General features: G+C 32.7%; 1 protein-coding gene across 1 annotated transcript; it reads right to left on the bottom strand.

Moving 5' to 3' along the window:
* Window positions 1-2,372: 2,372 nt before the first annotated feature.
* LOC118349432 (ankyrin repeat-containing protein At5g02620-like) lies at window positions 2,373-3,011 on the bottom strand. Its single transcript, XM_035693852.1, has one exon. It carries the CDS (start codon window positions 3,009-3,011, stop codon window positions 2,373-2,375), a length of 639 nt encoding a protein of 212 aa, XP_035549745.1.
* Between the last annotated feature and the right edge of the window lie 14,694 nt (window positions 3,012-17,705).

Genomic DNA, 17,705 nt, shown 5'->3' with positions numbered 1-17,705 from the left:
TAAAGAACAAATGGGTGTTCAAGCTGAAGAAAGATGGCCAAGGAAAGCTGATGAAGCACAAGGCCAGATTAGTTGTCAAAGGATTCCAGCAGAAGAAGGGAATCGACTTTGACGAGATATTTTCTTCAGTGGTGAAAATGATGTCGATCCGAGTCATGCTCGGATTGGTAGCCAGCTTGAATTTGGAACTCCAACAGATGGATGTGAAGACAGCCTTTCTCCATGGAGATTTGGAAGAGGAGATCTATATGGAGCAACCAGAAGGGTTTGAAACTCCAGGGAAAGATCACTTAGTCTGCAAGCTGAAGAAGAGTCTCTATGGCCTCAAGCAAGCTCTGAGGCAATGGTACAAGAAGTTCAACTCATTCATGATGAGTCATGGTTACAAGAGACTTGTTGCAAATCAATGTGTCTATGTTTGAAGATTCCAGGATGACAAGTTTGTCATACTCCTTCTTTACGTTGATGATATGTTAATCGTTGGTGATGATAGGTCCATGATTAACAAACTAAAGAAGGAACTATCCAAGTCCTTTGACATGAAGGACTTAGGCCCAGCACAGTAAATTTTGGGCATGAAGATTGTTCGTGATAGGAAAGTTAAAAGGGTGTGGCTATCACAACAAAAATATGTTGAACAGGTCATTAGACGTTTCAACATGGGAGATGCTAAGCGAGTCAATACTCCACTTGCAAACCACTTCAAGTTGAGCAAGAGCTCATGTCTTTCTTTAAAGAAAGAGATTGAAGAAATGGAAGTAGTCCCCTACTCTTCAGCAGTAGGAAGCCTGATGTATGCAATAGTTTGTACCAGACCAGATATTGCTCATGTTGTAGGCATGGTGAGCAGATTCCTTTCAAATCCAGGAAATGATCATTGGGAAGCAGTCAAGTGGATTCTCAGGTACCTGAAAAGTACATCGAAGATGTGCTTGTATTTTGGGGGAGCTAAACCAGTTTTGAAAGGCTATACAGATTCAGATATGGTAGGAGATCTGGATAGCAAGAAATCTACTTCGGTATTTCTCTTCACCTTTGCAGGAAGAGCTGTCTCTTGGCAGTCCAAGTTGCAAAAGTATGTTGCTTTATCCACAACAGAGGCAGAGTACATTGCCGCAATGGAAACTGGGAAAGAGATATTGTGGATGAAGCGTTTTTTCCAAGAACTAGGAGTTAGTCAAGAAGACTATAAGGTACATTGTGATAGTCAAAGTGCTCTAGACTTGAGCAAGAATTCAATGTACCACTCCCGCACCAAGCATATTGACATCTGCTATTATTGGATACGCAAAGCGATGGAACAACAGCTGTTGAAGCTTGTGAAGACCCATACGAAAGAGAATCCAACGGACATGCTGACGAAGGTGGTTACAAGTGAGAAGCTTGAGCTATACAGAGACATAGCTGAGATGGATAGCATATAGGTAAATGGGCATGGAGGGGGAGAATTGTTGAAATCCCTGTCCAAGCAAGCAGTCCACAATGGCTGCTTGCTGCTCAACCCTCAACGCCCAACTACCTATTGAATGCAACAATAAATGCATTCATACATGTAGACAATACTGATCCTCGCCTATAAATTGAAGCTCCCTACGAGAGCCTCAGACACACCCAAGGAGAAAAGAAAAGAGAGAGAGCCAAGAGAGCTCTGAGAGAAAAGAAGAGAGTTGAGTTGAGTGGAGTGTGATCCTCCTCCTCTGTAATATTTTCTTGTGTTCCACTATTTATTAGTGAAGCTCTTTCCTGTGGATGTAGGCAGTTGCTGAACCACGTTAAATTATTGGTGTCACTAAGTGCGTGAGTGTACTCTTTTATTACCGGTTTTATCCCTTCCGATGTGTTGATTTTCCCAACAAAGTGCAACGGATTCCAGCCTCACTTGTAAACCACTTCGCAACAATTTGGACACATGTCTATAATATTTTTCATGACCCAATTAAAGCCACGATGAGCTGCAATGTGAAGAGCTGTCCTCCCCTCATTGTCTCTCATGTATGCTACTTCTGAATCATGTTCCAGCAATAGCTTTGTAGACCACGACCAATTTGAGTATGCAGCCAAGTGCAGTGAAGTCCAACCTTCTTGGTCTGGTTGTTTATTTATAGCTCCTCCAAATTTTTTCAGAATCGCTTTGATCATTCCTACAAAGAATTTGAATACTTGTTGAGTACCGTAATAATTACTTTCTAATCGACACAACTACGACTTGTTAGGAGATAGAATTCACAGGATTTAAATTCTCTGGGATTCTTCCTCAAACACTAAGGTTTAGATAGGAACAGAGATCGAGACAGATGCAATGGAGTGCCTCTGTTAATATCCCAAAAAACTGCAATATTTATTAAATAGTTCATGCTATCCAATAAATTCATTTATAAAGCTATAAATGCAGGACCTTTGTTATCCCAAAATACTGCAGCATGCAAAGCCGTTCTACCTAAGAGGCCATCATAAGCCGGTGAATTGCAGGTATTCAAAATTTCCAACACCAAATTTTTATAGTTTCTCTCGACGGCAATGTAGAGTGGAGTCTCCCCAGCATCATTAACGGAATATGAAAAATCTGGGTCTTCATGGATTAAAAGGTTTACCACTTCAAAGTGATTATAACGTACAGTCTCATGTAAGGCGGTGTCTTTCTCCTTGGTCACCATCCCAAGCATATCCCTGACTACTTCAACCCCGCTTCCAGGATCTTGATTATGTGGATGATCTCTTGCACAGTCGATCAGAACTTTAACGATATTAGCATGCCCATACCTTGCTGCGACATGTAATGAAGTTTCATCTTTGACATTGACTTGACATAAGAGTGAGGGACACATGTTGAGTATCTCTCCCACAAAGTTATTTTCTGTTGATTCTATCTGATTTTCTAGGGATGTGATGAAAATTTGGAGTGGTGTTAATAAGGCTTCTAGTGGCCGTTCGAAGCTATGATCTTTGAAATACGAGATGTTGCCTTTTGCTGCAGCATTATAGAGAATCGGATCCATGCGAGTGATGGTCATGGCCTCTCTGTTTTCCACACAAAAGAGTAGTACTCTTGGGAAGTGAACTTGAAAAATGAAACTGCATGAAAAATAATGTTACCCCTTTGTACAATAAATTGGTGATCACAGGGAAATATTTTCTTTCTTTCTTTTTCTGTTCATCTTGTTATAAATTCTATGAATGGCATTCATTTGTTCATTCAACCCTGGCCAGTAGCTAGTGGCTTGAAAAGGGCTTGATAGGGGCATGTGATCGGATCTCACAGAAATTAATACTTGGAATATACAAAAGAAAATAACAAGAGGATAGATATATATATATATATATATATATATATTTGTGTGTGTGTAGCAAATACTTTTTTCTAAAAAGAAAAAATCCAAATTATTGTATAACATTAAATACGTAAGTAAACAAAAATCCTGCAACACATTTGGCCGAAATTGAAATCAAAATCACTTCCAAAATTTGAAATGAAATATATCCAAAGAAAGCAAAAATGAACGAAAATAGAGAATGTGGGGAAAAAACACTAATATTGTCCCAATCTAAGGAAGATTTAGCTTTTCATTTCATATTTTTGTAGGTTCACCTTCTTAACGTAATAATTCAATGTAATCAATATAGAATCTGGATCGGAACACCCCATATTAATTTGTGTTTGCATCAAATTCATACTTAGAATATATAAAAGAAAAGAATAACAGGATATATATATATATATATATATATATATATATATATATATAAAACACTTGGTAGTGTTTACGTTCAAGGCAAGTATTCTCTATCGAAAGTGCTACTGCATTTATGATATGGTCAATATGGATTTTAATATGCAAATAAATTAGAACAAGAAGTATGATAAATGTAAAGATAATCATAAATCTATTCAAACGAGGGCAAAAATATAATTTTGCAAACGAGTGCAAAAACGTTGTTGTGCAAATGGGGATAGTGTGAAATCAAAGAAAAATTACAGTTCATTTTTTTTAAGTAAAAGGAGAATACAGAATTGTTTTCTTCAAGACCCTCATGAGTTAGTACGATAACTTGATGAGAAAAATATCACTTGGTATACTGATTGCAAAACAAATTATGGAGAATACAGAATTGTTTTCTTCAAGTTTATTTAGAGCTACAACTACTCTCTGCAGAGATTTCGGTTACTTCAAAAGAAAGGCTTGTAAATTTGGGGATAGATAGATGGATGTAAGATATATGATTATTGAACAATAGTAGGGAAAAGAATAAGAGCGATAGTAAAGCTAGCTAGTGGAGTAGTACCTTACGAGCTGCTTGTAGGAATAAGACCTTTCCCTTGAGAGTTGGTACTCATGCGTCTACATATATTGGGCAAATCTAAATAAAAATATATAATTTGACTTTATGGTTAAAATATATACAATTTTTTTCACATTATTTTAGCATGATTATTGTATTGTTTTGACATCCTGTATAAAAATTGACTTAAAAGACGAAGACAATCCAATAATTTGAATATAATTTCAAGTCTTTAATAAATTATATATATTTATATACAATATATTTATTTATATATATAAATATAAAAAAAAAATTATATACGTAGAGTGGAGCGAGAGCAAGGCAGGGCTCCACTGGAGTCATCCCGCCATGCTGGTCCTTTTCACTAGTCAATATAGAGAAAACTCCGAATATAAGCCAAACTATATATTTGTTGTACGCCTCTCCGCACATAAATTTCTTTGCGACGAACATTATCTTAACTTCCAAACCCTCATAAGAGAGTATCAGTCTCTGTATAAAACAGAGATAAAACCAACCCCCACCTTCAAAGGAAGGAAGGGTATCCAAATCGATTTCCAAACCCCCATCTACCAAAGGAGGAGGAGGAGGAGATAACCACCTCATCCTCCAAAAAATAAGGGATTCCCTTGTTATGGACATAAGTCCAATAGTTTATTCATTTATTAATCAACACAAATAGAGAAACACAAACACTAAGAAAGCACTGTAAAAAACAGAGAAAACACAGCACAAAGAGGCTGCAAGAGCGCTTGCAGGAACGCCGTGCCTTTGAAAACTTGTTTCCCACGTGTCCATATATATATATACATTAGTCTGAAATCGGAGTTGTTGGCCCGCACCATACGGTGTGGGGCACCCCTCCCCACCCCCCCTTTCCGTACCATGCGGGGAGGATTTCTAACCCCGCTTTTAGGAAGCAGCCAGGCAAGAGTGGGATTGAAACCGCACATTGTCCCGCTCTCTATTCAATCTAGTGATTCATTGGATTTATAAAAAAAATTTAGGTTTAATTTTTTTTTTAAATTAAAATTAAAATTTAATTTACATTATAAATTATAAATTAAAATTTATACATTTAAAAAGAATATAAATTCATTAGAGCTGTATTTTGGATTGCCTTAACTCCTAGACTAACTTTTATATATGAGACCAATAATTATACTTAAGCAATGTGAAAATGACTGTTGATTAATTTTTATGTCAATTATTAAAATTAATTAACTATTTGAAATAGACTTATTTCAATGAATGTGATTGACGATTAAAAATATATAATTAAGAGGGAATTCACCTAAATTATTTATATACTTTCACGCTGACTTCTTACACAAATAAAAAGAGTATTGGCATTGCAATACTCGTGTAATTAAAGCTTTTACAAAATTATTAGACTTTTTTTACTTTTTGAATTTCTCTAACAAATATAGAAAATGAAAAATGATATTTTTGCCATTCAATTTGCCACCTCATTTTGACACCTCATGTAGTTTAATTTTTTTAAAATCTTTTTCTTTACTTAATAATTAAGTAAGTGATTATTAATATATTGATATTTAATATTTTAAAATGATAAAAAAAATTGATTAAAAAAATTGAACAAAAATAAAAATGCTAAATTAGCCTAACGGTCAAATGGAGCGGTGTTGCTCAAACAGCAGAGTAACACTGCTCAAAAGAAAAGTAAACAATATGTTGTGTTTTTTTAAGTGTGAGATATATTTGTGAAAAAAATAAGGTAAATTTCGTTAATTGATAAAAGGAAAGGGAAAAATCGAAGTTATATAGTCTTCGAAACTTTAATATAAAGCCTATGACACCGTCTTATTAATTTAACCCTATTCTATTCTCGAATTTCAATGTTTTAAAGTTTCTGAATTATTAAAATCGGTTCACGGGATAGCACTTTGCAGACAAGTTACATTTTTTTTTTTTTTTAATCAAGTCTAATCTTGGTGGTGGTACTCTTACTTGGGTAGGATTGTTTTAATACTTGGGTGAATGAATTGGCTAAGTTATGTTTGGGAGCTAGAATCACTTGTTCTTGGACATATTAGAGCATTCTCATTTGCTTGGACAAATGCATCTTTAAAATTTAGTTAATATCACACTTTTTTACATTTATTTATTCCATTTAAATTCAATCTCCACATTGGATTAGCCATTCACATTCTATATAATACTAAAATATTATTATTTTAATAATTAATTAATTAAATTTATTTTTATCACATTTTATAGTTCTACCAATTAAATGTTAATAATAATTATATTCTAGTTAAATTAATATTAAAAAAAGTTTTATTAAATGTTAATAATAATTATATTCTAAATAAATTAATATTAAAAAAAGTATTATTAAATGTTAATAATAATTATATTTTAATTAAATTAATATTAAAAAAGTTTTATTAAATGTTAATAATAATTATATTCTAATTAAATTAATATTAAAAAAGTATTATCAAATGTTAATAATAATTATATTCTAAATGTTAAATGTTAATTATATTCTAATTAATTTAATTTGTTTGCTTGGAGTGAAAAATTAGTATTTTAATATTTGGAGAATCAATTATGGTTCTCTATATTTGGCCAATGACTGTAGTAAAAATGTAAATTATTTTGAAGATAGTCAATCCAATATAGAGTTTTTTTATATAAATTATCTAAATTTTAGATAATTTTTTTATTTGGCCAAGCCAATGAGAATGCTCTTAGAATGAAAAGTATTTCTATCACATCAAAATTTTATAAAAATAAATTCAAGTCTAATTTTATTTGTATTCCCTTGTTGCTAAATTGAACCCACGCACCATATTTATTTTAGTCATCATTCATACACTATATATTTAATAAAAAAAATTAAAAAAAATTATATATAATGTGTAATGTAAAAATATTAAGTAAAATTTTTCAAATAATTAACTGACCGTGCGAATAACTTATATTTAAGTGAGATATTCCAACAAGAGGTTTGAGCCGTAGTACCTAAAACCAATGCTACACGGCCGCAGTACTGGTTGCTCGGCTTATCGTTAGTTCACTTTTTTCTTTTTAATATCGTTTTAAATATTTTTAAAAAATATATAATTTCATTAGTGATAATTTTTTAAATATTTAAAAAATTTTAAAAAATACTAACAATCAAATTCAAGAACAAATTAAAGGGCTGACTAACATTTTCTATTTTATATTCCTTGAATTGACTTGGCTCTATTTGGATTGAGAAGTTATTTCAACTTATTTCATCATTATAATTTTTTTAAAATTTTATATAAAATATAATAAATAATTCAAATTTTTTAAATTTTAAAATAATAATATTATTAAAAAATAACATTTTAATAATATTTTCTTTTATTTTCTTCTCAATTCAACGACTCATCTCTTCTGAAGTCTTAACCCAAATCAGACCTAAGGCTCATTGATTTACTGCAAGGATTAGTTGGAACAGAGGGTAAATGTGTGAATAAGATATTTGCTCGCTCTGTTCAAGCATGTGCAAAGTTGACTCCGTCAAGTGCTCGAGTCTCGCGCCAAGGAGACACACGTGCAAGTTGCAACTTCCGTGACCAGCACAGAGCGAGCAAATCTCTTAGAGCATCCTGTTTCCAAAGGAAAAGATTAGTTAAAATTTATATAATTAATGTCAAAAACATCTTATATTAAATTGTGTAAATCTAAAATAATTTATATTTTTACTATAATAGTTGCTTAAAGATGAAGAACTACAATTAATTTATTAAATATTAAAATAATATTTTTTTACTCCAAGCAAATATTAAAAATATTAGTTTCTCACTCTGAGCAAAAATACTATTTGATTTGTAATTAATAAATTTAAATAGAATTTTAGATGAGTTTAATTAAATATTTTTTATTATTAGTATTAAATTACTTTTGAAAATATGATTTTTTTAATATTAATTTAATTAGAATAGAATTATTATTAACATTTAATTGATAGATCTACAAAATGTGATAAAAATCAATTAAATAAAAAATTATTAAATTAATAATATTTTATTATTATATAAAAAATAAATGGATAATCTAATGTAGTGATTGGATTTAAATAGAATAGACAAATATAAAAAAATGTGATATTCACTAAATTTTAAAGATGAATTTGACCAAATCAACTAGGATGGTCTTAGGGCATTCACATTAATCTATGCATATGCATATGCAAAGTCATATTTGCATAATATGACTCTAAAATCCTCCACATTGTCTTATGAATATCTAAATATATAGCTACCTATAAATAGTACTTATCCAAATTTAGATAATCACTATTCACCCTACAAATAATATTTTAATCATTATTTCTCTCTCCTCCCTCTCTCTCTCTCTCACAACCCTTTCATTTTCTCCCTCCATCAACAACACAACAAACCTTCACTTGTACATTTATTTTATTATTATAATATATTATATATTTTTTTTCATTTTATTATATTTTTAATATAATATATAAAAAAATTATATTTTTGTATTATTGTATTTGTATTATTAATGTCAAATGTATGTAGTGGATGCTAATTGTAAAATATATATAAAAAAATTAATTTTAGCAAAAAATTACTTATTATTTTGTCTCAAATATGCATAAATTAATGTGAAAATTTTGCTTAAATAGTAAAGTGGATATGCAAAATAGATGATTTTATATATGTATATGGATAGACCAATATTAATGCTCTTAGAACTTTCTATGGAGTCTACTTTGCACATGCTGGACTATTAAAAAAAAAATGGACTACTAAAAAAAAAAAAGGGATCCATCACTTACTCGAGTCTCGCGCCAAGGAGACACACGTGCGAGTTGCAACTTCCGTCACCAGCACAGAGCTAGCAAATCTCTCATGGAGTCAACTTTGCATGTGATGGAGTCCACTTTGCACATGTTGGACTATTAAAAAAAAAAAAACAAAGACTCCATCACGTGCTCGAGTCTCGCACCAAGGAGACACACGTGCGAGTTGCAACTTCCTTAACCAGCACGAGCGAGCAAATCTCTTATGGAGTCCACTTTGCACATGCTGGACTATTAAAAAAAAAAAACAAAGACTCCATCACGTGCTCGAGTCTATGGAGTCCACTTTGCACATGCTGAACTATTAAAAAAAAAGAGACTCCATCACGTGCTCGAGTGTCGCGCCAAGTAGACACACGTGCGAGTTGCAACTTCCGTGACCAACACGGAACGAGCAAATCTTTTATAGCATTCTTATTGAATTAGTTAAAATTAAAGTACATTTTTTATAAATATAAAATGAATTTAACTTTTAGCTATTCCATTAACATAAGTATCCACATTGAAATAATCATTTTTTCATTATATAATAATAAAATAATTAAAGATAAATTTGACTTTAGCTATTCACATTAAATCTCTATATTTGATTATCTATTTATTCATGAGTAATTAATAATTTCAAAAATATTTTAATTTTTTTAATTATGTAAATATTTTATTTTATCATATTTTACTATTCATAATATTATATATTAATCATATTCTAATTAAATTATGGATTAAAAAAATTATATTTTTTCAATTGTCATTTAATGCTATAACCACAAACGTCTAATTGAACTTATCTAAAATTCTATATAAATGTCTTAATTTACAAACCAATCTAATATTTTCCATCCAACTATATTTTTTTTTTATCAAATTTTCTTCTACCATATAGTTTTTTTTCCAAATTTTCTTCTATCTAATAATCATGTGTACTAAAGTTTTTTTACCAAATTTTCTTCACTAGCTCAATCGATGCATTGATTGGGGGTCTAGGATGTAGTCAGTATTTTTTTAAAACCCATTTTTGTGTCTGTGATGGTCGATCAAAGCATTGTTGACATCAATGACATGTTTGGTGGATTTGAGTAGTTCTGAGTGATGGTCGATGTGCAAATGGTCTGTTTTACGGGAATCAAGTGATTGTTATTTGTTACCTCATCTGTTGAAGCTTTATATTCCTTGTTATTCAAGCCGAGTACATTCAGGTCTTATACGCATTCCCACAAAATAAATGCAGGTCTTATACGCATTCCCACAAAATAAATGCAGGTCTTATACACATTTCCACAAAATAAGTTCAGGTCTAATCCACAAAACACAATACATTCAGGTCTAACTACATTCCCACAAAATAAATTCAAGTCTTATACACATTCCCACAAAATACATTCAGGTCTAATCCACTTCCCACAAAATACATTCAGATCTTAACTACATTCCCACAAAATAAATTCAAGTCTTATACACATCCCCACAAAATACATTCAGGTCTAATCCACAAAATACATTCGTAGGACTATCGTATTTTCACAAAATACATCTATGTCAATCATCCACAAAAGGAGCACAAAAGAGTCATCTACTATGTGGCTGCCCAGTCACATAGTGGCTGCCCAGTAACATATTTTCAGTATATGTATATGTGACTAGGCAGCCACTAAAATCACTACCTTGTTCTGCATTTACAGCACTAAAATCAGCACAAAAAAAAGACACCAACAACATGAGTTACTTTCCTCCAAAAGGTGTGGAGGGAGATGTGGATGTGGATGTGGATGTGGATGTAGATCTATTCTTCATAAACTTCCTTTTAAAGTGCATGTGTAAAAAAAACAGATGAAACTAGTAGCTGCATGTGTAAAAAAAAAAAAAAAAAACAGATTCTTCCATCCATTTACACTAAAATCAGGTATTGTATAAATTCTGTGCAATCCTCACAGATTTGTAGTCAACAAGCATTTTTTCTATAATCTATGAAACTAGTAATTGCATGTGTAAAAAAAAAAAAAAAAACAGATTCTTCCATCCATTTACACTAAAATCAGGTATTGTATAAATTATGTGCAATCCTCACAGATTTGTAGTCAAAAAGGAAATATTCTATAATCTATGAAACTAGTAGCTGCATGTGTAATCTATCAAACAGATTCTTGCATCCATTTACACTAAATCAGCACAATGGATGGAAGAATCTGTTTTTTTTTTTTTTTTCTAACCTAGAGGTAGCATGCTATGCAATGCAATAGCAACCAAATAAGCAAGTTTACCGATTAGAAATATCACAAACTTGAAATTTCAAAGTAGAGAACTACCGTAGTTGTAGTTTATTCAAATGTAAACTTGAAGTCAGTATTATTGCTATTCTATTACAACAGGTCTTAAGTGTATAAATTCTGTGCAATCCTCACAAATTTGTAGTCAACAAGGAAATATTCTATAATCTATGAAACTAGTAGCTGCATGTGTAAAAAAAAAGAAAAACAGATTCTTCCATCCATTTACACTAAAATCAGGTATTGTATAAATTCTGTGCAATCCTCACAGATTTGTAGTCAACAAGCATTTTTTCTATAATCTATAAAACTAGTAGCTGCATGTGTAATCTATCAAACAGATTCTTCCATCCATTTACACTAAAATCAGCACAATGGATAGAAGAATCTGTGTATACACAAACAGAAACATAGTACCGAATTTTTACACAAATAGATTTCTATAAATTTTTTATTTTTCTCGCAGTACACAAACAGATGTGTAATCCTCACGGAAACAGATTTACATGTAACCCCTAAATCATAAACAGAGACAGAATTCAAGATACACAAACAGCTAAACCCATCCACAATCAAAGATTAGGGTTTCGAGAGGAGGAATGCGAGGGACGGCGAGGTGCGGAATAAAGTTAGGGATCATCAAGAGAATCGAATTTTATACATGGAAAGAGATTACCTTACCTTCGGAGAAGCAGATCGGCGAGAGAAAGAGGGGTTTTAGTCGTTTCCGTCGAGAGCAGGAGTGCGGTGGCGCGGTGGTGCTGTGCCGTTGTTGTCGACGATACGTGGGGTGGTGGTGCGGTTGTGGTGCGGTGGTGGGTCTCTATGGTCGACTCGGGGTCTTGGTGCGAAGGGCGTCTGGGTTTTGCGAGGGAAAGAAGAAAACCATGGGAAGGGATAACTCGAGAATACCGTAGCTGATGTAGACTTCGTGAGAGAGAAAAAAAAAGAATATAAAATATATTTGATGAATAAATATAGTGTGTTTCAAATTTAAAAATTATTTTAGATATTACTGTAGCTATATTCCATATAGTTATTTCAATGTGAGTTATTTTATAACTTAATAGCTAAATTCTCATTGGATTTAGCTTTTAGCTAATCCAATGAACATGCTCTTATGGAGTCGACTTTGCATGTGATGGAGTCCATTGCGCATGTGCTGGACTATTAAAACAAGAGTAATGCTAAATATAAGTTCTAAATAGATAAATCTTATACAAGTTTTTTATAAAAAAATGAGTCCTACTAATAAAAAATAATTTTTTTTTTATACTTTTTTAAAGTGAGATCTATTTTTTTACAAAGGTTTGTATGAAATTTGTCTATTTAAAACTTGTACAAATTATTTTTCTTAAAAAAAAAAAAAAGAAGAAGAAGAAGAAGAAGAAGACTCCATCACGTGCTCGAGTCTCGCGCCGAGGAGACACATTTGCAAGTTGCAACTTCCGTCACCGGCATGGAGCGACCAATATCTTATGGAGTCAACTTTACAAGTGAAAGAGTCAACTTTGCACATTCTGGACTGTTGAAGAAGATAAAAAACAGGATTCAAGAAAAAGGAAAAGAAAAAAAAATTGTTGCTTTGTTCATTCAATTTATCTCTTTATTTCGACATTTCACGTGTTTTAATTTTTTTTTAATTTTTTTACTTAATAATTAAGAAAATTTTATTTTATATTTTTTAAAATATTTTAAAATGATAAAAAAATATAAAAAAAAATGAAAACAAAATAGACCAATCGATCAAATTGGTAAAGTAGTACCGCTAAGAACACTCTCATTGGATTAGCTAAAATTAAAAGACAATTTTGATAAATATAAGAAAATTTTAACTTTTGATTATTCCATTTACATAAATCTCCACATTAGAATAGTTATTTTTTCATTATATAATAAAAAAATAATATAAGATGAATTTAATTTTAGTTATTCACATTAAATCTCCACATTAGAGTATACATTTATTCATTATATGGTAATGAATAACTAATAATTTTAAAAATATTTAATTTTTTTAATTATTAATTTATTTAATTTTATCATATTTTACAATTCTACTTATTATATATTAATTAATAATCATGTTCTTATTAAATTAATATATTACTAAGTCAAATTAATATATTAATTGTAATAAAATATGTAATAAAAAGAAATTGAGAGAGAAATAATTAATAAAATATGTATTTGATGTATGTACAGTAATCTTTAAATTTGAATTTTTTTTTTTAAATTACTGTAGTTAAATTTCAAATTTTAACTAATCTAATTTGAGTATATTTTATTTTTTAATAATTAAATATTCATTAAATTTAGTTTTTAATTAATTTAATAAAAGTGTTTCAAAAGAAGAAAAAGAAAAAGAAAAAGAAAAAGAACAGGCGCGCGTTCGCTCACTGCTGTCCCCACGTAACGGTTACTGTTATGAAAGTACGATTCTCCATGAATGCAAATCTTTCCTATTTTTCTTTTGACTTTTTTTATTTTTTCAATTTTTTTTTTCCTTCGAGCCAATGCTTACATTTCTTCGTTATTATCATAAGGAAAATTAACAACAGAAAGTTCTTTAAGATTTTGGATTCTCCATAGTTTTTCTTGACTGAATTTACGGGTAAAGTGAAAAGAGATAAATTTATAATTTAGGTTTTATGATATTTATTAAATATTTAATAGCTTTTTTGAACAAAAATATTTAATATTGTTTATACGATCTAAATAATCAAAATTTGACAGGAAAATGATGCAAGTATATATGCAGTAGTCACACAGCAATTTTGGTCTGCCTCTTAAGTAATTTATTTGAATGAAAAATAACAACCTTGCTGCCAAGTTGGTGATTTCATTTCAACCTTGTATGCAATCGTCATACACAATACTTAATTTCTACCGCTACCTTCACAAGAACTGTGCTCGAGATAGTGGGTAAAAGAACAAGAGCGATCGTAAAGCCAGTGGAGTAGTAATAAATGTGGATGTGCTAACTGGTGATTAGTAATTAATAGTAATAATTAGAACATCTTTTCGATTGCGATAAACAAACAAATGAAACAAATCGGACACACGAGTACTTGATTTCATGATTTACAATTTACATGATGAAGCTACTTGGTGGATGGTTGTCAAACAACAATGACAATAAAGTAAAAATAAACATGAAAGAACAAGCAATCATACATGACACAGTAATTTATGTGATTCGACAAATTGTCTACATCCACGGGAGCTGCAGATGATTTTTATTTTTTGAGGAATCACAATACAATAGTGTGGGGTGGCTACTATTCACTTTGTACAGTCACAAATCAAAACAAAACAATATTTATACTTTATGGGGTGGAAACCCTAATGAATTCAGAAAGAGTGATGCTCGCACGAGCGGCTTGTCGAGCCCGCATCGAGCGAACCTATTTCCCGTAATAGCTCAATCCATGTGTCAAGCGGCTCTTCAAGCGAATTCTCTGACTTTCCTCCGCTCGAGCAATCTGTTGAGCAAACTTTCTGACTTGCCTTTGCTCGAACGATCTGTCGAGCTATCTCGAGCGAACTCTTTGACTTGTCTTCGCTCGAGCAGTATGGACCAAACTCCACAATACTCAACAATTCTCCCACTTGGAGACTGTTACACCCACAGTATCGCCCTCTGCCTCAAACATGATATCTTCTACCTCTGCAACTCATTACCCCTGTCTTCATGCTAGAAGACCAACTGAAGTTGCGCACAACTTCAGTTTCTCAAGTGTAACACCCTTTGTCAACATATTAGCAGGTCTTACTTCTAAAAATTTTCTCAAGTAACAACTATCCATCATCTAACAATGATCGTATAAAGTGATAGCTAATCTAAATGTGCTTAGTTCTTGACTGGAATGCTGGGTTCTTGGCAAGGAATATGGCACTTTGATTGTCGCTGCAGAGAGTGCCCTTCTGATTCTTTTTACCCAATTCCTCCAAGAAGCCCTGTAGCCAAACCATCTCCTTTGCAGCTTAACTGCAATATACTCAGTTTCTATAGTAGACAAAGAAACTGCCGTTTGTAGATTGGAACTCCATGAAACTACAGTACCACCTAGAGCGTAAACAAACCCTGTGGTACTCTTTCTGCTATCAATATCTCCAGCTAAATCAACATCAACATAGTCCTGCACCTCTAAGCTTTCTCCTGAGAAACACAAGTATGTTTATTAAAAGCCTTTTAGGTACCTTAGAATCCACTTCACTGCTTCCCAATGTTGTTTTCCCAAGTTACTCATGTATCTACTCACAACTCTTACTGCATGAGCAATATTTGGTCTAGTGCAAACCATAGCATACATAAGTGAATCAATAGCTGAGGCATAAGAAACCTTACTCATGTAGTCTTGTTCCTCTTCTGACTTTGGTAATTGATCCTTGATGAGTCTGAAGTGACTATCCAAGGGTGTGCCAACTGACTTGGCCTTGTCCATATGGAACATGTTGAGTACCTTTTTCACATACTTAGCCTGTGAGAGTCTCAACGTGCCCCTGACAATTCTCATGCCATAGATGTTCTTTGTAGCTTCCAAATCCTCCATTTCAAAGTACTTTGACATCTACTTCTTCAGATTATTCATATCATTAATACTAGCCCCTGCAATAAGCATGCCATCCACATATAGTAACAAAATAATGTAAGAATTGTCAAATTGCCTGACATAGCAACAGTGATCTGCCTGACATCTAATATACCCGGCACTACACATAAAACTGTCAAATTTCTTGTACCACTGTCTAGGAGCTTGCTTCAGGCCATACAAGTTCTTATTCAGTTTGCAAACTGAACCTTCATTTCTCTATATTACAACCCCTCAGGTTGATGCATGTAGATGTCTTCTTCAAGGTCTCCATGAAGAAATTTTGTCTTCACATCTAATTGTTAAAGAAATAAATCTCAGTAGCAACCATAGCCAATACTAACCTGATGGTTGTGATCTTTACCTAAGGAGAAAAGATCTCAGAGTAATAATACCCTATTTCTGTTAAAAGCCTTTACAACAAGTCTGGCCTTGTACCTCTTACTGCCATCATGCTCAGACTTCACCCAGTACACCCATTTATTGTGTAATGCCTTCTTCCCTAATGAAAGTTCTGTCAACACCCATGTCTGATTCCCTAACAAGGAATCCATCTCATCCTTCATGGCCAACTCACACTTTCTAGAATTTTCATATTGCAAGGTTTCTTGGTAACTCTGCGGTTCTCCACCATCTGTCAACATAATATAATTCAAAGTAGGTGAGAAACGCTGTGGAGGATGAATAGTCCCAACTTACTTGCGAGCTGCAGCTGTAGGAGTGGACGACTCTTGATCTGACTGCGGAATAATAGGAATGGGTGTACTGGACCCACTCACCCCATCACTCACATCTCTGCACTTCACTGTGGCCTCTGGTAGGTCATCCAATCTCACAAACTCAGACTCTTGAGGAGCTGCTTCGGAAACTGTACTGGACTTGTCCTTATACACAATCTTCTCATTGAAAATCACATTCCTGCTTCTTATAATCTTTCGACCTTGATCATCCTAGAAACGAAAGCCAAATGCCTCGTCTCCATAGCCAATGAAATAACATTTACTTGACATAGCTTCAAGTTTACTCCTAGCATCAGAATTAATAAGAACATAAGAAAGACAATAAGAAATTTTAAGGTGAGAAAATTTGACCTCTTTTCCGCTCCAAGCCTCCTCAAGCAATCCGCAATCCACAATCCAACGGAACTGATGGCCCTTTGTTTATCAAGTAGACTGCAATGCTGACTACATCTACCCAGAAAGTAGGTGGTAGCCCAGTGTGCAGCCTCATGCTTCTAGCATGCTCATTTATGGTTCTGTTCATGCGTTCAGCAACTCCATTTTGATGTGGTGTCCCGGGAATGGTCTTCTCCATTCTAATACCTTGAGCTGCACTATACTCCTTTAACCCACCATCAATATACTCACTACCATTATCAGACTTCAAGCATTTCAGTTTCAAGTCTGTCTCTATCTCAACCATGGCCTTCCAAGTTTTGAACACATTTAATACACTAGATTTATGGTTCAAAAAATAGACCCATACATTCCTGCTGTGGTCATCAATGAACATAACATAGTAACGAGAACCTCCAAGGGATGCCACTGGGGAAGGTCCCTACACATTGTGTGCACAATGTCCAGTTTTCTTGTCTTCAGTGTTTTGCCACTCTTCAAGAAACTGACATTCTTCTGTTTCCCCATAATGCAACTCTCACACATACTGAAATCAACTAACTTCAGTTCTGGTAGCTTGCCACTAGCCAAAAGTTCTTTCATTCCCTTCTGACTCATATGACCAAGC

This window comes from Juglans regia, chromosome 9 (genome assembly GCF_001411555.2).
Source record: "Juglans regia cultivar Chandler chromosome 9, Walnut 2.0, whole genome shotgun sequence".
Classification (NCBI taxonomy): Eukaryota; Viridiplantae; Streptophyta; class Magnoliopsida; order Fagales; family Juglandaceae; genus Juglans; species Juglans regia.
This window is presented reverse-complemented; position numbering and strand designations above follow the sequence as displayed.